The sequence below is a fragment of the Leptonotus elevatus genome, chromosome 1 (genome assembly GCF_054856555.1).
Source record: "Leptonotus elevatus isolate MCC_2025b chromosome 1, RoL_Lele_1.0, whole genome shotgun sequence".
Lineage (NCBI taxonomy): Eukaryota > Metazoa > Chordata > Actinopteri > Syngnathiformes > Syngnathidae > Leptonotus > Leptonotus elevatus.
In genome coordinates this window covers 2,396,279-2,421,228 of record NC_141239.1, presented here as the reverse complement: position 1 = coordinate 2,421,228, position 24,950 = coordinate 2,396,279, and the positions used below count along the sequence as shown (strand labels likewise).

The 24,950-nt window shown below is 38.3% G+C and overlaps 1 protein-coding gene across 1 annotated transcript; it reads left to right on the top strand.

Moving 5' to 3' along the window:
• Positions 1–20,613, top strand: sema4e (semaphorin 4e). The gene is made up of 15 exons (XM_086087941.1): positions 1–471; positions 4,150–4,440; positions 6,840–6,985; positions 8,854–8,916; positions 9,001–9,099; positions 9,186–9,285; positions 10,511–10,618; positions 10,722–10,879; positions 13,362–13,540; positions 13,636–13,789; positions 13,885–14,080; positions 16,844–16,959; positions 17,039–17,196; positions 17,284–17,336; positions 18,662–20,613. The coding sequence occupies exons 2-15, from the start codon at positions 4,332–4,334 to the stop codon at positions 19,132–19,134; spliced, it is 2,112 nt and encodes a 703-aa protein (XP_085944067.1). The 5' UTR covers positions 1–471; positions 4,150–4,331; the 3' UTR covers positions 19,135–20,613.
• Positions 20,614–24,950: the final 4,337 nt, after the last annotated feature.

Below are 24,950 nucleotides of genomic sequence, written 5' to 3'. Positions count from 1 at the left end.
TCTTCCACACACGCCGTAGTAGTGTAGAGTGCAAGAATGTGTGTGCGCCAGAGTGTGTGTGCGTAGGATTAAACAAGACCAGAGTTCAGCACCTTTTGCCGTCTTAACGCTTCCTTGACAAGACACAAGAAAGACTGCGAGGAACCGACGCGCACCAGCAACTATCTTCATTTACACAATACCGAACGCTTTTTTTCTGCAAGAAGGAATATTTGCTGCTTTTTTTAGGGCAAAGTAAAAGCGCAACCTTCTCTTTTTTGGGGCTGTTTTTGCTCGGATACTTCTAACAGGAAATAACAACGACACATTTTTACCCCCTAAACAACTTTTAATTCGTCATTTAACATATTTTTTTCACCAACTACCAAAATGTGATTATTATCGGTGATTTTGGAGTGTATGAGTAAAGTGGAAACAGGTGGCGAGGGACTATTTTTTTTCTTGTGGTGTAAGAGGCGTGTCGAATCGCAGGTGAGTGATTTATTATTGACTGTTCACATGTTTGGATTAATGCGCGCTCCTTGTCTAGAAAGTAAATCAGGGGCGGGACTTAAAAAATAATAATATTGAGGGCGTGTTCAGGTAAGCGATTAACGTCTAACGTTGACTGTACACACTGGATTAATGCGCCCTCCTTGTGTATTTTTGAATGTGGGTCAAGCTGAATCGTTCAAGATCACTAAAGTATTTAAATACTGTGTAGTAATTCCCCTAGCCACAGAGATGCAGTTAAACTTCCTTGGTCCAAAAAAAATACTAATTTACTACAAATAATCTATCTGCGTTGCGTCGATGACATTTAATTATGGACTGAACAATGAAATGTTCTATAGCTCGAGTTAATTTGCTTATCCACCTATTGCCATTTATTAAGACCAGTAGTTTTGTGTTCAAATTCAGGTAAGCAGTTCCAGATGTCACACTAATCTGTATATAAATTGAGACCATATCATCCATATTTCAGCATAGTCACATTTTCTGTCATTTTTATTTGTAGAATATATGCCTTTGTTCAATGAAGGTGAATAGCCACTACAGTATTAGCCTTTGCACAGGTCAGGTGTTATCCCTTTTGCTTAACTAGTACAAATGATCACTTCTCAACTGCATTTAGCAAATCTAGGTCATTTGCATCTAAACGTGAATTGAGGTGGGACATTCTGGAAAATATAGTACCTCAGTCAGTGATTCTGGACGTGTTGGCCGCAGACGGTTTGTAAATAAATGACATGTATTTGTATTTTTCAGAACACTAAGAAGCGTACCAAGTGCCGTCCAATATTGGATAAGCATCAGGAAGTGTTACTCGCGCTCTAGTCACGAGCTACTCCGTAAACATGTTTTTGGTGCTTTGTCATGTATATTCAGAGGCTATTCTTAAACAAACAAACAAAAAGAACCACACCTGTAGAGTTCTAAAAGTCAACTAAAAAGGGAAGCAATTGTTTCATGACAATCATTATTATCATTTTATGATATTGTTGATGCTTCAATCTGTTATTGGAATTATGGACATGGGCCATTATTTCTGAATAATAGCCTCCCAAACAATACAAAAAAAAGTAGGCCTCCTTAAAATATTCTTGATGTTTGATAGCATGAATATGCATCATTGCATGTTCCCATGTACCTTAAGTAAAGATATAAAAAGTAGTTTACTAAAATTACTACAAAAGCGTACAGCATGCTCCCGGTTCATCCCACATCCCCAAAACATGCGTGTTAGGTTAATTGAAAACTCCAATAGGTGTGAATAGGAGTTTGTCCGATTCTGAAATTACATTTGTCAAAAAAATAATAATAATCTGACCTCTATGGACCCATTTTGTACTACTCATTCGATTTTATTAATTTTTTTACGACAGGATGTGGAAAAACAAAAAGCGTGACTAACTTATTTATTACCTTTTTGATTTTAAATTGCCTGTACTTTCCAAAAGCTGAAACTTCAAACTAATAGTTACTGTCATAGAAACACTCCATTATGAAAGCATGCATTTAGGTATGGGCCAACATTAAATTCTGACGGTGTGATGACTATGAGCAATAATATCACAGTTTCACGGTATATCAAAATTACAGCTCTATAATGTCCTTTTTTTAATTTTTATATCTGGGTAAACGAAATCAGACCCCCCCCCCCACCCCCCATTGAATACAATCTATTATGTTTTTTTAATTTTTATATAGAATATTTAGTACTGAGGAAATGTGCATCATGTTAAGTTTAAATAAATAATGTTAACATTCTTCTTTTTTTATGACATCTTAGCAAGTCACAGTGCCCCATCAATGATGAGATAGTTTTAGAAAAGACCCGTGGGTTACTCATGTTGTCCTTGGGGCTAACTAGTACCCACAGACATTTTTCTCTCTCTCATAAGGACAATGTACATTAATCAGAGAAAAAAAGTCATCTGTGTTTGCAGTATGTGGTCTTGATCCCTCCCTCTTCTGTTATGCCGAGGACGGGAAAAAAGTGAATTGAAGGCAATTAGTTTCAAAGAGGTGGCGCGTTTATACAAGTCTGCAAGCAGCCAATCCTATTGTGCCCTGCTTTAGCTATCCTTTCAATAAAGAAAAGAAAAAGCCTTGACTTTTTAAAACCACTGTAAACCAGTAATCAGCCCATGCTAGCAATGCTAGCTTAATATTTCTAGCCCTGCACAGGGTACTGTGACTATCACAACGTCACCGTTTCATACGGCATGATGAATGGCCATGTTTGAAAATTATGCTTGTGCGTGTTGGTGAGGGGCGGGGATTTGGGCAGCGAGTAAAGATGTCGAGGGATTCGTTAAAGTGAGACGCGTACGCTCAAATCTTGGTAACACTAAAAGCAAAGCTGTCAGCATTCTTAAACATATTTTTGATGCATATCTTCAACAAGCACATGGTTCTGCTCATATGGGGGTCCAAAACTGCCAAAATTACAAAGAAATAAAAACGGATATAAAATATAATTAAAACATTTAATAAATAAATAAAGTATATATATATATATATATATATATATATATATTAGGGGTGTGCCCAAAAATGGATTCTCATAAGAATCGCGATTCTTATTTAGTACGATTCAGAATCGATTTTAAATGTCCCAAAATCGATTTAATTTAAATTATTTTATACTGTCTTGCCTTTGTCTGTGTGTGTCTTTATTTGGAGCGCTGTTCGTGTTGTACCCGGTTTGGCCACTTAGGGGCAGTGTGGTTCCACGCGGTCTAATACACTGTTAAGTTGTAGCCACATTAGAGAGTAGAAGGAAAAAGTCACGATCAAGTTATTCCGATAAAAGTTTTTTTTTTTTTTTGCAGTGTGGAGCCGTTCTTTTGAGTGATAAAAATGCCGCGAGTAGCGGGCTAATTAAAAAAAATCGTTCTTAATCGAAAATCGAATCTGAATCAAATCGCAGACCCAAAAATCGGAATCGAATCGAATTGTGAGACATTCAAAGATTCCCACCCTTAAAACTATATATATATATATATATATATATATATATATATATATGTTTTTTTATTTCCATTTATATTTATTTTCTTATCTTTGCTTTCATTTTCACATTTATTTATGTATTCATTTTATTTGTTTATATTAAATGTTGGCAGTTTTGGTCCTCCATTTTGAGTAAAGATACGCCAGTCAAGGTAGTGCGTGTGCGTTGTCAACGTCTGGCTTTGGCCTCAGGCTGAAAAAAATGTGAACTGCCTCAACAGAACGACATTCTCCGACATGCTGCGGCTCATCGGCTCTTGGCGCAGACGCCAGCGCGCACCCACTCAGCACTTTTGTCTTAATCAGTCAGGAGACAACGGCAAGAAACGAGCCTGGGCTTGCGCACTCGAACGAGCTTGGAATCAAAAGAGCAGCATTTGGGAAACCACGGTTGCAAAAGCAGCGTTACAAGCACGCCTTCTGGCGCGTCCTCCAGGCTTTGGCTCGCTGTGTGTGAATCTCTGTTGGTTTTTGCGGGAGAGCTGAAGTTGACGCCCCGCTGAATGCTTTTCACGGCCCCGCATTAACATCACTATGGCGCTGACAGAACGACTGCCACGCTGCAGCCTTTTCTTCCCCATCTCCTTTGTGTTTGTTTGCTCGAGATCATTTTTCAAGTATTTGACGCCTGTGCAACTTTGCGTCTTTCAGCCTTCCCCCGGTCTGTTGTCTTCCATCTCACCATGGACCGCCTGCCGAGCGGCGGCGCTGAAGGGGCCCTTCGCTCAGTCCGCAGTGCAGCGCTTCGCAGATGACGCCACTGGTTGCCTGCGCTACGACTGGATGACTGAAGCGTTGCATCTTAAATTGCCCTCAGCACACAAAAAGAAGCCATGCGGGCCCTGCTCTCCGTCAGCGTGTTTTGGTTCCTACCTCTGGCCTTGATGCTGGAGGAGGACTCGCCCTCGGACTGCGTCCCTCGCAGATATGTGCCCTATCACAGTGAGTGTTGTTACCGTCTTGCGAAACCTTGGGTGACCCGATTACAATGGCGCCTCCCAAAATCAAATGAAAATCATAAAGGAAATGCGGCGGTGCCTTAACATAAAAGGGGAAGTCGACCTTAAGCGTTTCTTGACAATAATACTGTATATGTGACCTCACTAGTTTAAACATGACATTCCGATGAATATTACATTTGTGGAGTTATCAAGCAAAATCCAGTTGTTTTGATCCATCTCAGGGTGGCGGCCATTTTGCCACTTGCTGTCGACTGAAGATGACATCACAGTTGCTCAGGCAACGACCGATCTCAGCTCACCTGTTTTCTGAAGCTGAGCTGTGATTGGTTGTTACTGAGACTTGAGTAACTGTGATGTAATTTTTTTTTTTGAGAGAGAGAGAGAGAGCTCAGTATTGTTCATTCGGTCATCATTGCGCTTTCTCACTTTTTTTTTGTATGTGTGTGTGCTCATTAATTCACCTAAAGTCCATTAAAAAATCCCATACCGTTCACCTAAACCGAATACTTCAGAATCCAGCTAGAGTCGTGAGGTTGTCAGGAGACCCGAGGAAGGATCAAAGAAAAAAGAAAAAAAAAGTTAAATCCAGCACCGACCAGACATCACCGGGTTACCAACCAGAATCTTTCACCAACCCCAGAAACATTTAAATTCCAACCAATTAGGGAGACCTCACGAGACCAAAGGAAAGACTAAAGAAAGGAAGGAAGGATAGATGAAGCAGAGTGAGATCCACAGAAATTCACCGATTCAACAACCAGAGGAAGAAGCAGATTGTGTTTGAATTTCGCGTAGATGCTGTGATGTAATTTTCAGTTGACAGCAAGTGGCAAAATGGCCGCCTTCTGAGATTGATAAGAACAGCTGGATTTTGCTGCTTAAGTCGTGTTCCACTAATGCAATAATAACCAGAATACTATATTTAGACTAGTGGGGATGCATAGCACATATTTTTGTCAAGAATTTTTTTATTGGGTCCATTTCCCCTTTAAGAGTTTAATTTGTGACTCAAAACACTTGAATCTCAAATCATCTTTGCCCCAATCAAATGCCAGCTGCTCCCGATCAACATTGTGCTCCTTCTGGAATTCATTGAAAAATAATACCAGGGTCGTTCAATAAATGAGGTGAAGTTTTCACTATAAGGACATCTAATACAGATAAAAGCTTACTTATTTTTATTATTATTATTATTATTCAACGTAGTCTCCTAGCACTGTCACACACTTTTCACATCTGCGCACAGGAAATTAAATCCATGTGAAAGAGAAGTAAAACGGATAATTAAAAAAAAAAGTAAGCTTCTATCCGTATTAGAAGTCCTTATAGTGAAAAATTCACCTTATTTATTGAATTACCCTCGTATAATTGCAAACAATTTTTAATGTCCTCTTCCCATGTATTTTCTAACAAACACAAAGCAATTAGTGCATTGCTGTTGATATATCTGAAATCAGAGGATTTGGAAAAAAAATCATGGAAAAATGGCTCCAAATGATTACTCAATTATTAAAATAGATGTTGATTAATTTGATACTCGATTACTTGTCGATTAATCAATTCATTTTGACAACTCTAAAAGCAATACATTAATCAGTATTACAATATCTTCTTTTTTTATTATTATTAATATTTTGATTTTATAGATTAGGCTTCCGCTAAAAAAAGCAAATGAACCATGAAATAATGTGAAAAACAATTTATCCATTTCTTTTTTTTTTCTTAAGATTTATTTATCTATTTCAATTAGTTGTTAACTTACTAAATACTTTGACTTGCAGTCTTTTAAGCGTTCACTACGACAACTTTACAAAATTCTACCTCAGGGGCCTTTTTTTTTTTTTTTTTTGCTGTACTAGAATAAAGTGCAGTTGCACATCCACTACAGAAGGTGGCAGTGGCGCTCTCATTGTGAGAGAGCGTGCAAGAGTATTAGCTCCTCTGCAGAAGTGTGCTTACAACAATTACACAAACAGACAAATACAAAATATAAATGCCACACTTCTGTTTTTACTCCCATTTGTTATAAGATGAACTCAAAAATCTAAAACTTCTTCCAAATACACAATATCGCCATTTCTCTCAAATATTGTTCACAAAGCAGTCTAAATCTATGATAGTGAGCACATCTTCTTTGCCGAGATAATCCGTCCCACCTCACAGGTGTGCCATATCAAGATGCTGATTAGACCCCCCCCCCCCCCCCCAAAACAAAACTGCACCTTTCAGAGTGGCCTTTTAATGCGGGCAGTCTAAGGCACACCTGTGCACCATCACATGTTTTTGTCCCCCCCAAAAAAAAACTAGTGGAGGTTGTGGATCCCTTACTAGATTCCAAACAATGACTCTTGAGTTGACCCCCGTCTGTCCCTCCCTCAGGCGGCGACGCTCGCCTCTTTCACGAGGAGGGCGTGTCCAACTACACCGTCATGCTGTTGCGAGAGGACATGAAACTGCTGCTGCTGGGCGCCAGGGAGGCGCTCTTCGCGCTCGACCTTGACGACATCTCCAAGAAACGGGCCTCTGTAAGAATTGTTGAATTATCGTTTGAAAATCCGCCCCATAAATCCTCAATGATTTACCATTTTATGGCGCGGAGCAATGGCAATAAAACCTTCTGGGGGAAAAAGGAGGATCATGACGTATAGCGGCAGTTATTCACACACACTCCCTGTTGGAATGGAATGAAAGGACAAATGACTTTTTGTCCGGCCTGTATACTTTATTGAAGCCTTAAGTTAAGCATGTACAGTGGAACCTCGGAGTTTGAACGTCTCGGAACTCGTACAATTCGGACTTCAGCCCCAAAAATGTGAGTTAAAAAATGCCTGAACTAAAGCAAACATTAACGTGGCATTTCTCATCCACTAATGCCATCACACCACAACAGGTAAGGTAAGGTATTTTTATTGTTTAAATACTGTACTGTACTGTAAATGTAAAAAACATAAATAGAAATTAAAATAGGAATTTTCTGTTTTTGGAACTTGAGAACGGATTAATTGCATTTACATTATTTCCTATGGGGAAAAAATGTTTTGGAGGTTGAACAATTCGGACTTTGAACACTTTGCAGGAACGAATTATGTTCAAACTCCGAGGTACCACTGCGGTCGCTCACATCCTGGACCAGGGGTGGGCAACTGGCGGCCGTGACCACACACTGCGGCCCCTTGATTGAACCCCACCATGCCTCTCCTAAAAATATTTTTAAAAAATGTTTGTTTTTTTAATGTTTTTTCTAAACCCAAATAATTATTTCCCCCAAAATGCTGATACGCATTAAAAATGTAAATGGGGAAAAACAATACCAGAAAAAAAACTGGATTTTTATTTATTTATTTATTTTTTTAGTTTTTTTAATATATTTTTTTACATATTGGGGTGGAATTGAAAATTTGCCAGTTCACGGATGTCGAACTGCAAAATATGCACCCACTGCATTTTTAAATTGTAATATCACCATTCACCACTTGATGGGAGAATTTTTTTTGCTGATTTGGAATAATATGCAGAATGAACATACTGTAGTTGTTCAGCAGTTTTCTAACCGTCCTTGAATGGAAAGAGCAATTCCATTAGCAAAAGAAATTTAAAAAATCACATTATGTGCTTTATGTTGAGAAATGCATCATGAAAAATGAAATGTGTTACAAGCACATTGTGCGCATGTGCACTTAAAATATAGATTTTTTTGTCACACATCTGCTTAGAAAATGCATGGTGGAGGGAGAGCGGGACCAAGTCCGCTCCGACAGACAAAAGTGGAGTGCGCGGTGACATACCTGTTATCTCGTTAGCCAAACCGCAGCAGTGCATAAAAACAATCATATTAAGTTCTATGCAGCCCTACTAGCCTAAATATGGTGTTCTGGTTGGTATTTGTGGAATATGAGTTAAGCAGCAAAATCCAGCCGTTTTTATCCATCTCAGGGGGCGGCCATTTTGTCACTTGCTGTCGACTGATGGTAGCATCAATGTGTCTCGGGTGACAACCAATCACAGCGCAGCTTCAGAAAACAGGTGAGCTGTGATTGGCCGTTGCCTGATCCCTGAGCATCTGTGATGTCATCCACAGTCGACAGTAAGTGGCAAAATGGCCGCCCGCCCCCTGAGATGGACAAAAATGGCTGGATTTTGCTTCATAAAAATCTAATATTAATCAGAATGTCATGTTTAGACTTGTGAGGTCACATTTAACATATTATCGTCAAGAAATGTTTAAGGTTGACTTGCACATTGTAAACGTGATGACTTTAAAAAATATATACTTTAAGAAGAGTTTTTTGCGTGCCATTTTGGAACAAATTGAAATAAGCAATTCAAAATCTGTCCCGGTTATGACACAAAAGTCATCTGTGTTAAAAAGGCTGACACTACGAATGTTTCACAGGTGAGATGGGAAGTGACTCAACAGCAAAAGAGTGACTGTCACAACAAAGGACGAGATCTTGAAGTGAGTTTACAATATTTTGGGGGCTTATTCAAAATCCTTCAAATGTTCAACTTAACACACTTGTTGCTTTTTTCCCCCAAACAGACAGAATGCAAGAACTATATCAAGATCCTGCACAAGATGGCGGATAACAGGATGTATGTGTGCGGAACCAACGCGTTTGATCCCGAGTGTGATTTCCTGGTGAGACGCGTTCATGTTCTTGCGCGGCGCTCATGTTTCATGCAAAGAAAAGTCTGAAATCAAATGTGTTGCGATTATCTTCGTAGTCCTACGAAAATGGGAAACTGACTCGGGAGATGACGAGTGAAGACGGGAAAGGGAAATGTCCGTTTAATCCCTCCCAAAGGCATGCCTCCATCATGGTTGGTGAGTAGACATTGCATGTTAGAAACTAGGGGTGTCAGGCGATTACATTTTTTTCATCGGCATTTATTGCACGAGTTAACTCGATTAATTGCATATTTGATATCTGTTCAAAAAGTACAATACAAGTTTTCATACTCTTAACATAAAAGTGGAACAAATCTTAAATGGAAATATGGCTGCATCTTTTAGTCATTGATACGGTAATTTCATAATCATTCATAAAATTGAGTTAAAATTAAAAAGATGTACTGTACTGTCAAAAACGAGTGTGATATTGATTTGTGTTGCGGTCATTTGTCTGCCACTAGATGGCATAATTGCATCTGTAAGACGTAGTAAACTTGTGAAATTTTGTAAAATACAACTTGACCCCAGCCTCCACAAATATATGCATTATTATTAGAGCTGTCAAACGATGAAATTTTTTAATCAGACTAATCACATCTTAGAATTTTGATTAATAGTATATAATAATTAATAGCTTAACTCCTTCACTGCCATTGACGGCTTTAGACGTCAAAAATTCATTTGAACTATTTCTATTAGTTTAAAATGTTCCCACTTTTGTTAACAAGACTGAAAACCTAGAAAAAGTTTTTATTGTACATTTAGAACATATATAAAATTTGTGATTAATCGTGAGTTAACTATTAATTAATCATTTAATCGTCTGACGCCCTTAATTTTTAATAATCTTTTCTTTCTTTTTTTATTAGGGGCATCAGGCGATTAAAGTTTTAATTGTAATTAATCACATGACTTCACTAGTTAACTCAAGATTAATCACACATTTTACATCTGTTCCAAATACATTTTTTTTTATAGGTTTTCATACGCTTTTTAACAAAAGTGGAAAAAAATGTGAAACTAATAGAAATAGTTCAAATGAATTTTTGACGTCGATAGCCGTCAATGGCAGTGAATGATTTAATAGTGCAATTAATTCATGATTAATGCAATCTTTTTTTTTTGATTAATTGATCAGTTAATGCTTTAACTTTGACAGCACTATTTATTATAAACTGTATTACTACTAAATGTTGACGTGGACAACGTCTGCTGCGTTGCAACTGGAAATCCACTACAGGCTTTTCCATTAATCTCTTGTTGAAAAAAATGAGTGGCTTTAAATGAGCTTTAAATCAACTCAACATTAGCGCATACATTTTGACACCCATTTGTTACTGTACGCGACCGTAAATGTATGCATGTGCGTTTTTGGCAGACGACAGCTTGTACTCGGCCACTTCAATGAACTTCCTGGGCTCGGAATTGGTCTTGATGCGCAGCTCTCCTCCCATTCGCACTGAGATTAAAATCTCCTGGCTCAACGGTGACGTGTGCTTGACCTTTTTGGAGCATTTTTTTTCTTCTTCTTTTCCAACGGAATCAGCTGCTGACGAGTCATATTGTTGTTCCTCTCTTCTCCATATCAGAGCCCAACTTTGTCTCCCTGGCTCAGATGCCACAAAGCCACCAGGGCGGCGACGACGACGACGACGACAAGGTCTACTTGTTTTTCAGCGAGACGGCAGTCGAGTACGACTGCTACAGGAAACCGGTGGTGGTTTCCCGTGTTGCCCGTGTCTGCAAGGTGAACAAAACAAAACCAAACTTCCTCGCTCTCGTTTCATCATAACGCTTTCACAACTTTGTAGCGCAACCTGCTTTCTTCACGTTTCCTTTACTTGGCGCGTTATCATGTTACACAAACGTTGACATCAGCATGGATGAGATGAAATTGTTTTCATAGTTCTAATTCAATCATTGTAAATATAAATTAAAACGATTCTGACTTGTCCTAAAGTGCAATAAATCAGGTCTTTCATAAATGTAAGAAAATACTTTTCAATTCATGTGAACAGTAAATTTCAAGGAAACAGTACAATACAAAAAAAACATTTTTAAATTATATTTTCTTGTTAATTTATGGGGGGAAATAATAATAATAATATTTAATTAAAATTAAATAATAATAATAAATAAATTAAAATAATCTATTCATGGTTTAATGAATCCATTTTTAATTTTTATTTTTTTAAACCCAACCCTAGTAGTTGATTTTGCAGAATGTGGTCATACAAGATTGAATGATGCTGATAGAGGCCAAATATGGGGGACCAAAAGTGCCAAAATTAAATAAATATATAATTAAATGAATGTGTCATGAAATAAGTGTAATTTATTAATTATATATGGAATTAATTACAATAATTAAATAAGTGTGCTATTAATTAAATTACCTAAATATCTAAATATATATAAATAATTATTTCTGTATTTATGTGTTTCAGCGTTTCATGAATTTATTTTATCCGTCAAACTCGCCCGTCAAAGTTAATGGGCGGGGCTGATTCACTCAAATCTTGTTTAATCGACTGCTTCGGCCTGAAGAGGTTAGAAACATGGCGGCTACGGTGATGGATTTTTTTGCTGACATAGAGTGATCGATGCTTGTTATTGTGCAAAACCAACATGAAAACAAAAGCGATATTTCTACTATTTCGCTAAAGTAGAGTTTTGACTTGTTGGTGTTTCCATTGAAGAGCGATTTGCTTCTGAGGCGTAGTTCTCGAAATGTCCCGCCTCGACTCTCGCGAGATCTCGCAGTGCTTGTAGGCGGTCACGTCACGCTAACGGCTAACGCTAACGCTGAAAGTCATGAGAATAAATAGTATGCGTGTATGGAGCCCCGTCAGGAAGCAATTCCGACACACAAGCGTGTGGCCCTGTACGCCCACCTTCCTTTTCTTCCTTTTACTGGGCGGGGTCACATGACTACAGGAAATGCAGAAAAAGTGACTTCCCTTTCAACACGTTTCAAAAAGCACCTCATGAGAGCGTAAATCTGAGTCTAATGGGTAACGTAGCAATAGAGGTCAATAGCGCCACCTAGCCTATCGAATTGTGTTTACTAGCTCTTCGCTATGCATCAATTCATTATTCTGACATGGATTTGCCTCGACTTGGTGAGCAGGGTGACCAATCAGGTGTTAGGAAATCAGGTGTTAGGACCTGCCCACCAAACTTTGATGGGTGAGTTTGACAGATAAAATAAATTCGTGAAACGCCACAACACAGTGACCATGAAATAATTAATTAAATAGAGAAATGATTATTTATATATATATATATATATATATATATATATATATATATATATATATATGCAAATAAATATAGGTAATTTCATTAATTAATGACACATTTGACTCATTCACTGCCATTGACGCCTATAAACGTCAACATTTCATTTGAACTATTTCTATTAGTTTTACATTTTTTTTCCCTCTTTTGTTAACAAGAGTATGAAAACCTAGACATTTCTTTTAATCATTAAAAAAAAAAAAGATTATTAAAAATTAGGGGCGTCAGGTGATTAAAATTAATAGCAGGACTTCAATAGTTAACTCACAATTAATCACAAATTGTATATCTGTTCTAAATGTAAAATATTTTTTTCTAGGTTTTCATACTCTTGTTAACAAAAGTGGAAAAAAAAGTTAAACTAATAGAAATTGTTAAAATTATTTATTTACGTCTATAGCCGTCAATGGCAGTGAATGAGTTAATAACACAATGATTGATTTAATTCCATATTTAATTAATAAGTGAAACATTTAATTAATTAACGACACATTTATTTAATATTTTAATGCTGCATTCATTTATTTAATTTTGGCACTTTTGTTCCTCCATACAAATGTTACTTTGTTAGCTTTTGTTTCAACTCTTCAGTTGTACAAAACAAAATTAAAAATGACAACAAAAAAAGTGTTGTCAGATCTGAAATGTTTATTGGTTCAGTTTGCTCTCTATACGGAAATGGAATAATGGGCCACCCCCTCTAAATTATGAGCTGGTCTCTGGGATTAAATTGGAGGAAAATAATAATAATTTAATAGCACCACATCGGCCCTAAAAGGCCCACCGGGCATCTACCCTGTATGCCAGATGGCCAGTTCAGCCGTGGTCTGATCAAATGCTGTATGTTGAAAGTGAGAGGCGTAATCCGGCGCTTAAATGTTGTCATTGTGGAAAGCTTTCTGTCCTACGAGCTGTCTTTGTTTTCCCAGGGAGACACGGGAGGTCGGAGGACCTTGCAGAGAAAGTGGACATCCTTCCTGAAAGCCCGTCTGGAATGTCCTGTCCTGGGCTCGCAGCTGCCCAACATCATCCAGAATACGTATCGCTGGTGTGACCCCAACAAGCACTGGAGTCAATGTTTATTCTACGCCATCTTTACCCCACAGTCGTATGTTTTTCTTTTTGGTTTTAATCTCAGACGGCGGAGCGTTTCGGTTCCGTCTCAGCCCAGCCGGCTCAACTTTTTGTGTATTTTTGCTTCAGCAACACGTCCGACCTGTCTGCGGTGTGCGCGTACAGCATATCCGACATCAACCGAGTGTTTGCGGAGGGGCAGTTCAAGACGCTGGTCCCGGTGGAAACCTCCTTCATTTGGGCGGCGTATAGTGGCGAGGTCCCTGACCCTCGACCTGGATCTGTGGGTGCAAAACAAATCCGTGAATGTCGATTTATCCTTCAGAGGATACTTTAGCAGAACTTTTTTTTCTTCTTTTTCTCCCCCCCGCTCCTCAGTGTGAAACGCAATCTCTGAACCTCCCGGACCAAACCCTTCACTTCATCAAAGATAAGCCGCTGATGGATGACATTATTCAGCCAATAGGCACAAAGCCTCTACTGGAGAGAAGGGGAGCCGCCTTCACGTGCATCGTTGTCAACCAAGTGGAGGCAACGGATGGCCAGAAGTACCGTGTGATGTTTATAGGCACAGGTGTGTGCGTACACGTGCATGTCACTACTGACTTCGTGAGACCAGAACAAATGAATAAAGTTGCAAACATAATAGGAAAATAAGGAGAATACAATCGTAATGCATTGTTGACCAGCTTCATAAAATTGTTTCAAGTGCAAACACAGATTGAATTCAGCTCATCCAAAGTGAATTAATTCACTTATTTGCTCCCCAAAAATGTATAAATACGTTCTATATTAAATATTAACATGCTCCCCAAGACATATATATATATATATACATATATATATACATATATATATATATATATATATATATACATATATATATATATATATATATATATATATATATATATATATATATATATATATATATACATATACTTATATATATATATATACATATACTTATATATATACATATACATATATATATATATGTTTTGTATGCTAGAGAATACAGAAGGCTTTGATGCAGCCTCTGAAGAGAATGCTTGACAGTTATCACAAAAATGGCCAGCAGGTGGCAGCAGAGTATAAGAGATCAACCAGGGCCATGTTGCAAAAAAAAAGAAGCTCTTTTTGACAGGGTTTTAAACAGATTTGTGAATAATAATGAAACTTGGCTATATTCTACTGCTAATTCCTGCAAAACGGAAACATGATGAAAGAAGAGACTCTAATCTCTCTTTGGAAAGAACAATAGAACAAGCAATAGAACACAATATGCTGTGGGCCTTGCAAAAGCAGTCAAAATCCAATAAAACAGCTGGGAGCGAAGGGAGTTGCTTCAGTGAAAATGGCTGCTTTGAGTGAATGAAGTGAAATTAATCCCTTAATATATTCACTTTGGATTAGAGCTGTCAAACGATTACATTCTTTAATCAGATTAATTACATCTTAGAATTTTGATTAATCGCTTTATCAAAAAGGCTTTTTATCAACATTTTTTGCCTGGCAAATTTAAAGAGCACCATGTTAATTCTTTCGACATTTAATGTAATGAGGACGTCTTCGACACTTTTTGATCCACTGCACACACTTATCCTCCTCTTTTTCGAATTAGTTAATTGCATCATTTCAAATGAGGAAAAAATGACCCCAATATTTAGACATGAACAAATATTCTGAATGTCATGCACAAACATTTATTAAATGCTTTACAACCTATGCGACCTTTAAAGTAGCCATCCGCTGCCAAGATAAACGATAATCTGTGGTCAAAATTAATAATTAAAGTGCGATTAATCTGCGTTAATACTTGATTCATGCGATCATTTTTTGTGATGATTTAATTTGTTAACGTTTACTTTGGATTAACTTAATTCAATCGTGTTTTACGACTTGAAGCAATTTTATTAAGTTGGTCAACAATTCTTTGTTTAATCTTCAACAATTCTCTTTTAAAAGTGTAGTAATGATGCAAAAATTTAACTGTTGGATATCAGCTCGAAAAACCTGTCGTGCTTTCACAGAAAAACACTTGACAGACTGAAAAATCCACATAAAAAATATATAAATGATTTGAGGAAAAAATTAATTATCCCCCAAAAATCATGGAGAAAAAAACAGGGAGAAACCTCAAATAAGCGTTTTCCAGGAAAAATGATACGGAACAGTTAAAATTTAGAATGGTTTGAATTGGTAAAAAAAAGAAAAGAAAAAAAAGAAGTAGAAATTAGAGTGGGAAAACAAGAAAAAACATGTAATTTTTGAAAATGTCGAATTTCTGGAAAGTGGGAATTTTTGGAATGAGAAAAATGCGAGCAATGTTGACATGATTTTTTTGTAATATGTTAAGTTTGGAATGGTGAGACTCGGTTGAAAAAATGTGGTAGGAGTAGCACGTCAAAAAAGTGTACGGAATAAAATGGAAGAAGCCTTTACACAACAATTGGTGGGTTTCCATCCATCTATTTTTATTCAAATTTTCAAGAATTGCAAAAAAGAAACTGAATGGAAACGCCAGAAATTTGAAAAAAGGCCCAACATTCGCAAAAAAGGTTTTAGGAGGTTGTGGTTTTTGAAGCGTAAAAAAAAAAAGAAGGAAAATGAGCATTTTGCCGATGGAAACAGATTATGCGAATAAGCGACTACAGAACCGGATATACGTCGCACGTTTTGACCGATACGTTTGTAGTCACAATAAATGGCGGATGATAAAGTAAGAAATGTTTGGGGAGACAAAGAAACGCGATTCTTTTTATAATTAATTAAAAGAAAAAAAACATGAATGGAATTTTAGATGTCTTTATTAACATCAGCTCTTGATGTGACGACACACTTCGCTTCCATGCGGGAGGAAAGCCAACAAGACAAACGACTTCCGTTCAGTCCGTCAAAAGCAACATTCCCATCCGGAACTTCCCAACGTCTCAAAGTTCCGTCACTACGTCGTCATCTCGCGGTGCATATTTGCAAAAATAAAAAAATTGCATGTCCGTTTTGCGCATTTTCACAAAATTTGCATAAATGTTTCTAAACATTTGGATGGAAACCCGACTAATGACCAACGGAGGGAGATGAGACGAGAAGCCTGGCGGTTCGCTAATTAGCGCCCCGAATTTCTTAGATGAGGGGAAAAGGAAAACATGAAGAGGGAGTGAAATGGAGGGGAAAATGTTGATCAGATGTTGAATGACTACTAATCTATAAAATAATCGCAAAATCGGTCACATTTTTTTCCTCATCATTCTATGAGTTAATTCCAAGTGTGTTTTTTTTCTTTCTGTGCGGCCTTTGATTTTCCTTTGCATCCTGCAAATCCAATTGTCTTCAGAGGATGGAGCCCTCCTCAAAGCCGTAAACTATGACGGCGAGATGTTCATCATTGAGCAAGTTCAGCTCTTCCAGTCTCCCGAGGCGATTAAGGTCTTGAGGTTTTCCCACGTCACGGTAATTTGCAGCTTCTTGCGGCGCTTACCGCGTACGGCATGACAAGCCGACATGCATTCACCGCAATCGACATTGACAGGGGCAGCTGTATGCCGGTTCGGACTACGGAGCAGTACAGGTACCTCAAGCCACCTGCGGGAGATCCTTGTCCTGTATGGACTGCGTTCTGGCCAGGGATCCCTACTGCGGATGGGACGCAGATGCTGGGAGTTGCGTAGCCCTTTCCGGGACACGCAGGTAGACGAGACGTTTGTCTTCATGTAAAGAGCGTTATGACGGTTGGACATAACCCAAACTAAGTGAAATCCTTGGGATCTGTTTTAGGCAACTCATCCAGAGTGTGAGGGATGGAAACGCCTCTCTGTGTCCAACAGCTGGTGAGTTGGTGCGCTATAATATCAGGACAGCTTTTGTTCCCCGTTATTTGAGTAACATCCGTTAAAAACTAGGGGTGGCAGGGATAATTTTTTTTTAACCGTAATTAATCGCATGACTTCAATAGTTAACTCACGATTAATCGCTAATTTTTTTGTGTTGAATGTACATCAAATGTACAAAAAAAAAAAAATCAAAATTTTCATACTCTTGGTGGAAAAAATATGAAACTAAGAGAAATATGTCTGCATTTTTTTAGTCATTGATACAGTAATTTCATAATAATTCATAAAATTGAGTTAAGATTAAATGTGTGATATTGATTTGCGTGGAGGTCATCTTTCTGCCACTAGATGGCATAATTGCATTTGTAAGACGTTGGTGACAGCTCTGTGCATTTTTCGTTTCATATTAACTCATTCACTGCCATTGACGGCTATAGACGTCAAAAATTCATTTCAACTATTTCTATTAGTTCAACTTTTTGTTTTCACTTTTGTTAATTTCTTTTTTTAATCTTTTTTTTTTAAGAAGAAAAGATTATTAAAAAATTTGGGCCGTCAGCAGTTTTTTTTAAAAATTGTAATTAATCGTGTGCTCTGTTTCTACTGGTGGGGACACAGAATATATTATTGTAAAGAACGTTTTTGTTTCTAAGCCTTTTATTGAGCCAAGGCACATATTTTACATTTGAAAGATTCTCAAGGCACAAAAAAATATAAATCATAGGGCGTAATCCAAAATCAGCACTTTTCAGTAGACCAAAAATAATATATATATATTTTTTTTAAACACAGCATGTTTGTTAAACATTTAATATTGCATTGTCACTTTAGATTGGTCAATAACTTGGAAATAAATAATTAAATAACATGTGGACCGAACAATTGTGTCGATTTGTGAAAACACAAACAACAAAAGCCGACTGCAACGGACAGGTAGGACTGCTGAAAAAAAAAAAATCATTGCTACCCTCTCAGACCCTCCACATCCTGGTCACCACCTCTTGCAGCTCCTCCCCTCAGGTCGGCGCTATCAAACTATGCACATTAAAATCAGCCGTGATGCGTGACAATTTTGGCATGGAATGGATCGGCCGTTCGGGAAACTTATGAAATTCCCGGCAATCAATCAAACTTTTTGAAAATTTAAATACAACTCAAGGTGCTAAACAATTAAAACATCCATAATACAATAAAAAGATGGGAAAAAACATGGCAGGGCACAGAGAAACCATGTGAGGAAAGGCACATGGTTTCTCTGCGCCCCGCCATGTTTTCTTTTCACCAGTAAAGCCAAAACCTAAGACATTTTTGTTTGTTTTCAGACCCTGTGCACGTTGTGAGCCGCTCATTCTTGCCTGGCGGGAGCGTGAAGCTCGTGTGCCCGTCACCGTCGAACCTGGCGACAACCAACTGGGAGCAAGACGGTCGTCTCGTGGCCTCTTCGCTTCGCCATCAGATCCTACAAGACGGACTCCTCATCCTCAACGTCTCGGACCCGGACGCCGGCCGCTACCGCTGCCTGTCGCTGGAGCGCTCCAAAGTGGACGAGTACTCGGCCACCGTCGCCGAGTATCAGCTCAGCGTGAAAGGTCCACCTCGATCACCCGAGGCTCAGAGGGACGGCCCCTCTGCCGTCGGACTGCAGGTTGTTGTCGGGCTTCTGGTGGTTTCTCTCGTGGCGCTTTTGGCCTGGAATTTTTACAAAGGCCATCTTCCTTTGCCCTGGAACTGCGGCAAGAAGGAGAGAGGAAAATCTTACCAGTCAAATGGCCAGGAGGATCCGGGTCCACTCTGAGTAACAAAATCCACACAGACTGGGGGCAGCTTCGGTTCTTGAGGGGAAGGTGACGCCGCCAGAATCGGTTTTCTGTCTGCGGTCTCAAATTTGAAAGTGGAAGTCAACCTTAAATATTTCTTGCCAATAATACGTCATATGTGAGCTCGCTAGCCTAAACGTGACATTCTGATTTGTGGAATATGAGTTATGAAGCAAAATCCAGCCGTTTTGATCCATCTCAGGGGGCGGCCATTTTGCCACTTGCTGTCGACTGAAGATGACATCACAGTTGCTCAGGAAAAATCACAGCTTGCCTGTTTTCTGAAGCTGAGCTGTGATCAGTTGTTACCTGAGCAACTGTGATGTCATTTTCACTCGATAGCAAGTGGCAAAATGGCCGCCTTCAAATATTAATAAAAACTGCTGGATTTTGCTGCTTAACTCATGTTCCACTAACACAATATTAACCATAATACCGTATTTAGACTAGTGGGGATGCATAGAACGGTGGTTCTCAAATGGGGGTACGTGAAGGGGTACGGGAGATATGAACTCATTCACTGCCATTGACGGCTTTAGACGTCAAAAATTCATTCATTCACTATTTATATTAGTTTAACATTTTTTCCAGTATTGCTAACAAGAGTATGAAAACCTAAAAAAAATTATTGTACAATTAGAACAGATATGAAATGTGTGATTTAATCATGAGTTAACTATTGAAGTCATGCGATTAATTACAATTAAAACTAAAGCTAAACTAATTAATTGTAATTATTCACATGACTTGAATAGTTAACTCACGATTAATCACAAATGTTATATCTGGTCTAAATGTACAATATTTTTTTCCTAGGTTTTCATACTCTTGTTAACAAAAGTGGATTATTTTTTTTTTAAATCATTAGAAATAGTTAAAATAAATTTTTGACGTCTATAGCCGTCAATGGCAGTTAATGAGTTAAAATATATACTTCAAAAGTATATTTTGTGGTTGACTTCCCCTTTAAGACTGTGGGAACTTGTACAGTTTAGGTGTAAATATGACTTCTTCTTTTTTTTTAAGAGCCAAACAAGACGGTCCAAGCTGGATAAAATAGCTTCTTTCTTTTTGCATACTGTGGAAAATGGACTTTTTGTTGACTAATAGGCGGGTCTCTTGATTGTCTGCCCGCCCATTAAGTGTGAAAAGACACAATACAATAACACGCGTTGTAATTCGGCGGCAGGGCTTTTTTTCCCCCCCTAAATGGCTGTTGGTGGTTCAACTGTCTCCAATTTTTGCCTCGACTTGCCACTTTTGTGTAAAACAGATGTGGATGTTATGTGTGTTTTTTCAAGGTGGCCGTTTTAAAACTCACTCATTCCAAATGATCCCCAACAGATTTTCTTCTACATTTTGTTTGTGACATTCTTGGTTGTCCGGTCGTTGTTTATAAAGTGGTGTTTTCTTTCTCTTAAATGCTAAACCCACTCAGTAAACACTGTTAACCATGATGCCCTCTGTGTGTGTGTGTGTGAGGGGGGGGGGGTGTTTTAATTATTATTATTATCTAATAAGCTTTTGAGCCAATTCAAAGCCAGAGTTGCCGACATTTCAACTTGGCGTTCAAAATGTTGGAACAGAACCCAGGTCTGGTCCGGTTGAGTTGAGATAGAGGAAACACAGGGACAGCTGGAGAAAGGAAATGGGATCGAGGGGAAACGAGAACAATGGCCACGACAGCAGGTGTATAAACAGCAGTAATGGTCCCATTATGACAGCATAATGCGGTCTTAGCGGCACTTTTACCGCTGTTTATAAACTTCGAGCAGAATTATGTTCTACTCGGTTGAGGAAGCGCGATCATCTTTTTTGGAAGCCTGACCGTGTTTGTGCTTTGTAAACCAGAGATTTACAATCATCTCGCCTCAAGCCCCCTCGCCAGTTCCCACTCCGTGACGGCATGAACGTGAGTTGTCCATATCTACGTGGCCTGCGACTGACCCTGCAGCCAGACTGGCTGAGCCAGTTTTAGGGAGGAGTCAGCCAGGATGGGCTCCGGCACCCTGTGACCCTGAACACGATAAGCGCTGCTTATCCTGGCACTCCAAATGCCAACTCCCCTTTTCACATTTGTATCTCTATGTAAGATTTTTAAGTTGTTGAGTTCGAGTTCGATATCAATATCATCAGTGTTTGAATACAAATTATGCACAAAAACTCTCATGCTAATTTGCAACACGCTAATGGGGTGCTTAGTTTATGAGAAAGTCTCGTGTTGCCTTCACTGCCCCTCCAGACCATGGGAAACCACAGAACCCGCGATTAGCGATGCACAAATGAAGCACTTGTGATATTTTTTTTTTTATTTACTCCTCTAGATGGCGCTCTTGGTTTAAAGATGTAGTGGAGATTTAATCTCTAGTATTTATCCTTAAAGTAAACGCTCTGCCTCACAAAGTCATACAAACGGATTTAGGGACTTGTCATCTGAAATGTGGTCTGGTCAAGAATGTAAAGTATGTAAAAAGGTCAAAGAAAGCTTCTCTGCCCTTCACCGTCCAACCTGCAACACGATGTACTTCTCGGTGATGTTGGCTGCTCGGCCTGAAAGGCAGCCCTGAGTTACTTCAAGGGGAAGAGGAAAGGGAAACGGAAGGCCCCTCTGCGGTCAGACTGCAGATTGTCATCGGTTATTTTTCACAGTCGACTTTTTTTTTTTTCTTTTCTTTTTACCACGGCCATCTTTCTCCACAGGATGAGAGGAACATCTTTCAAGAGCTTTACTGGACAAAATCGCTGCTGTATGAAACTCAGACAGACGTTGTTAGATCAATTTACAGGCGATTTCAGCATAAATACATTTTTGGTGCTTATCCGAGTTAGTTTCAAAATAAAATATGTTGTACTCACCACCGGGGGCTGATTATTAAATGTGTTAATGTGCGCAGATTGCTACGGAAGTGTTCTGCTAGCGAAGTTTATGTTGACATGGCAACGCAGAGGCTGAAATCTGATTGGACAAAAAAAATAATAATCCAACGTTCACATTCACGTACGAGAAGCGGTGCAATTATGCGGCATTTCCATTTAAAGTGGTATTTTGTTTTGTAACTTGTCCCTGGTTCATTTTTTAAAAACTGATGTGTATGATTTCTCAAGGTGTCTATTTTCGGATGGTCTCCACTCGATCACTCAGACCCCAGACTTTAACATTTGCTTCATGTTTTATATTTTGTTAGCCTAATGGCACAATTGAAGTCATTTTTAAACTTAATTTCACCGTGTCAAAAGCAAAACAATACAAGTGAATGCACTTGCTAAAAATACAGTTCTTTTCCACTATTCTCTCACCCAGAATGAATCAAATTGAGGCAACAGGAAATTGTGATACCCCCCCCCCCCTCCTCCTCCTCCATTCCAAAAACAGTTAATTAACTCATTTACTGCCATTGACGACTATAGACGTAAAACATTCATGTGAACTATTTCTATTAGTTAAAAAAAAAATCATTTCATTAAAATTTTTTTTATGAAAACCTAGATTTTTTATTGTACATTTATAACAGATATAAAATTATCATACGATTAATTACGGATTCCAATTTCACGCCGTCTGCGTTGTGACGTCATTTGCGCGAAGAAGGGTGTGTGCAATTTGCATTGATGGGGCTCCAGGCGACGTAGTGGTATCGTCACTTGCCTACGATGCAGTTTGGCGTGAGTTCGCTTCCCCGCCTGGCACACCACGTTAGTGTGTGAGGTTGTGCAGAAAAAAAAGAAGTATACATTGTTGATTTTATTTTGTTTAGCTTCTATATCCTTTTGACCTCCCTGGCATGTTCTGTGTTCGAGTTGTTTGTATTGTATGCAATGTTTGTACAGTATTAAAATAGTCACACATTTTGTATGGTTTGTTTGAATAAAGTTAAAAAAAAAAAGAAAAAAGGTGTGTGCAGTTTCATTTCTCGTCAACAGGTGGCAGTAGCGATCCAAAATAAAATTTTCTGTATTCAAGTAGCTTTAATCTATTAAAGATACTAAATTCAATCAATTGTGAATTGTTGTGTGTATTGTCCAGTTAATTTGATAAAATGCTACATAACTGCTTTTGGTTTAAGGTGATAAGATTTTGGGGTGGCCAACGGACCGACATCCCACCGCTAGGGTTTCAAACTAAGGTTTTACATTAGGGTTTCAAATTAAGGTTTTAAACTAGGGTTTCAAATTAGGATTGGGGTTTCAAACTACCTAGTTTAAAACCCTAACTCTAAAGTAAAACTCTAGATCAAAACCTTAATCCTATTTGGAAACCCTAATATAAAACCTTTGTTTGAAACCACAACCCTAATTTGAAACCCTTGTTTGAAACCCTAACCCTAAAGTAAAACCCTAGTTTGAAACCCCAAACCTAATTTGAAACCCAAACCTTAATGTAAAACCCTAGTTTGAAACCCAAACCATAATTTGAAAAACTGTCTTGAAACCCTAACCCTAATGTAAAACCCGAGTTTGAAACCCTAACCCTAATTTGAAACCCTAGTTTGAAACCCCAAACCTAATTTGAAAACATAGTTTGAAACACGAACCCTATTGTAAAACCCTAGTTTGAAACCCTAATGTAAAACCCTAGTTTAAAAAAAACAACAACCCTAAAGTAAAACCCTAGTTTGAAACCCTAAATCTATTTGGAAACCCTAATATAAAACCCTAGTTTGAAACCTTAACCCTAATGTAAAACCCTAGTTTGAAACCCTAACCCTAATTTGAAACCCTAGTTTGAAACCCTAACCCTAATGTAAAATCCAAGTTTGAAACCCTAACCCTAATATAATACCCTAGTTTGAAACCCTAACCCTAATTTGAAACCCTAGTTTTAAACCCTAACCGTAATGTAAAACCCTTGGGTTTCAAAGTAGTGGTTTAAACTAGGGTTAGGGTTTCAAAGTAGGGGTTTAAACTAGGGTTAGGGTTTTAAATTAGGGGTTTAAACTAGGGTTACGGTTTCAAAGTAGGGTTTAAACCTAGGGTTAGGGTTTCAAAGTAGGGATTTAAACTAGGGTTAGGGTTTCAAAGTAGGGTTTTAACCTAGGGTTAGGGTTTCAAAGTAGGGTTTTAAACTAGGGTAAGGGTTTCAAAGTAGGGGTTTAAACTAGGGTTAGGGTTTCAAATTAGGGGTTTAATTTAGCGTTAGGGTTTCAAAGTAGGGTTTCAAACTAGGGTTAGGGTTTCAAAAAAGGGTTTCAAACTAGGGTTAGGGTTTCAAAGTAGGGGTTTAAACTAGGGTTAGGGTTTCAAAGTAGGGTTTCAAACTAGGGTTAGGGTTTCAAAGTAGGGTTTCAAACTAAGGTTAGGGTTTCAAAGTAGGGGTTTAAACTAGGGTTAGGGTTTCAAAGTAGGGTTTTGAACTAGGGCTAGGGTTTCAAAGTAGTGGTTTCAAATTGGGTTAGGGTTTCAAAGTAGATGTTTAAACTAGGGTTAGGGTTTCAAACTAGGGTTAGGGTTTCAAAGTAGGGTTTTAAACTAGGGTGAGGGTTTCAAAGTAGGGTTTTAACCTAGGGTTAGGGTTTCAAAGTTGGGTTTTAAACTAGGGTAAGGGTTTCAAAGTAGGGGTTTAAACTAGGGTTAGGGTTTCAAAGTAGGGGTTTAAACTAGGGTTAGGGTTTCAAATTAGGGGTTTAATTTAGCGTTAGGGTTTCAAAGTAGGGTTTCAAACTAGGGTTAGGGTTTCAAAAAAGGGTTTCAAACTAGGGTTAGGGTTTCAAAGTAGGGGTTTAAACTAGGGTTAGGGTTTCAAAGTAGGGTTTCAAACTAGGGTTAGGGTTTCAAAGTAGGGTTTCAAACTAAGGTT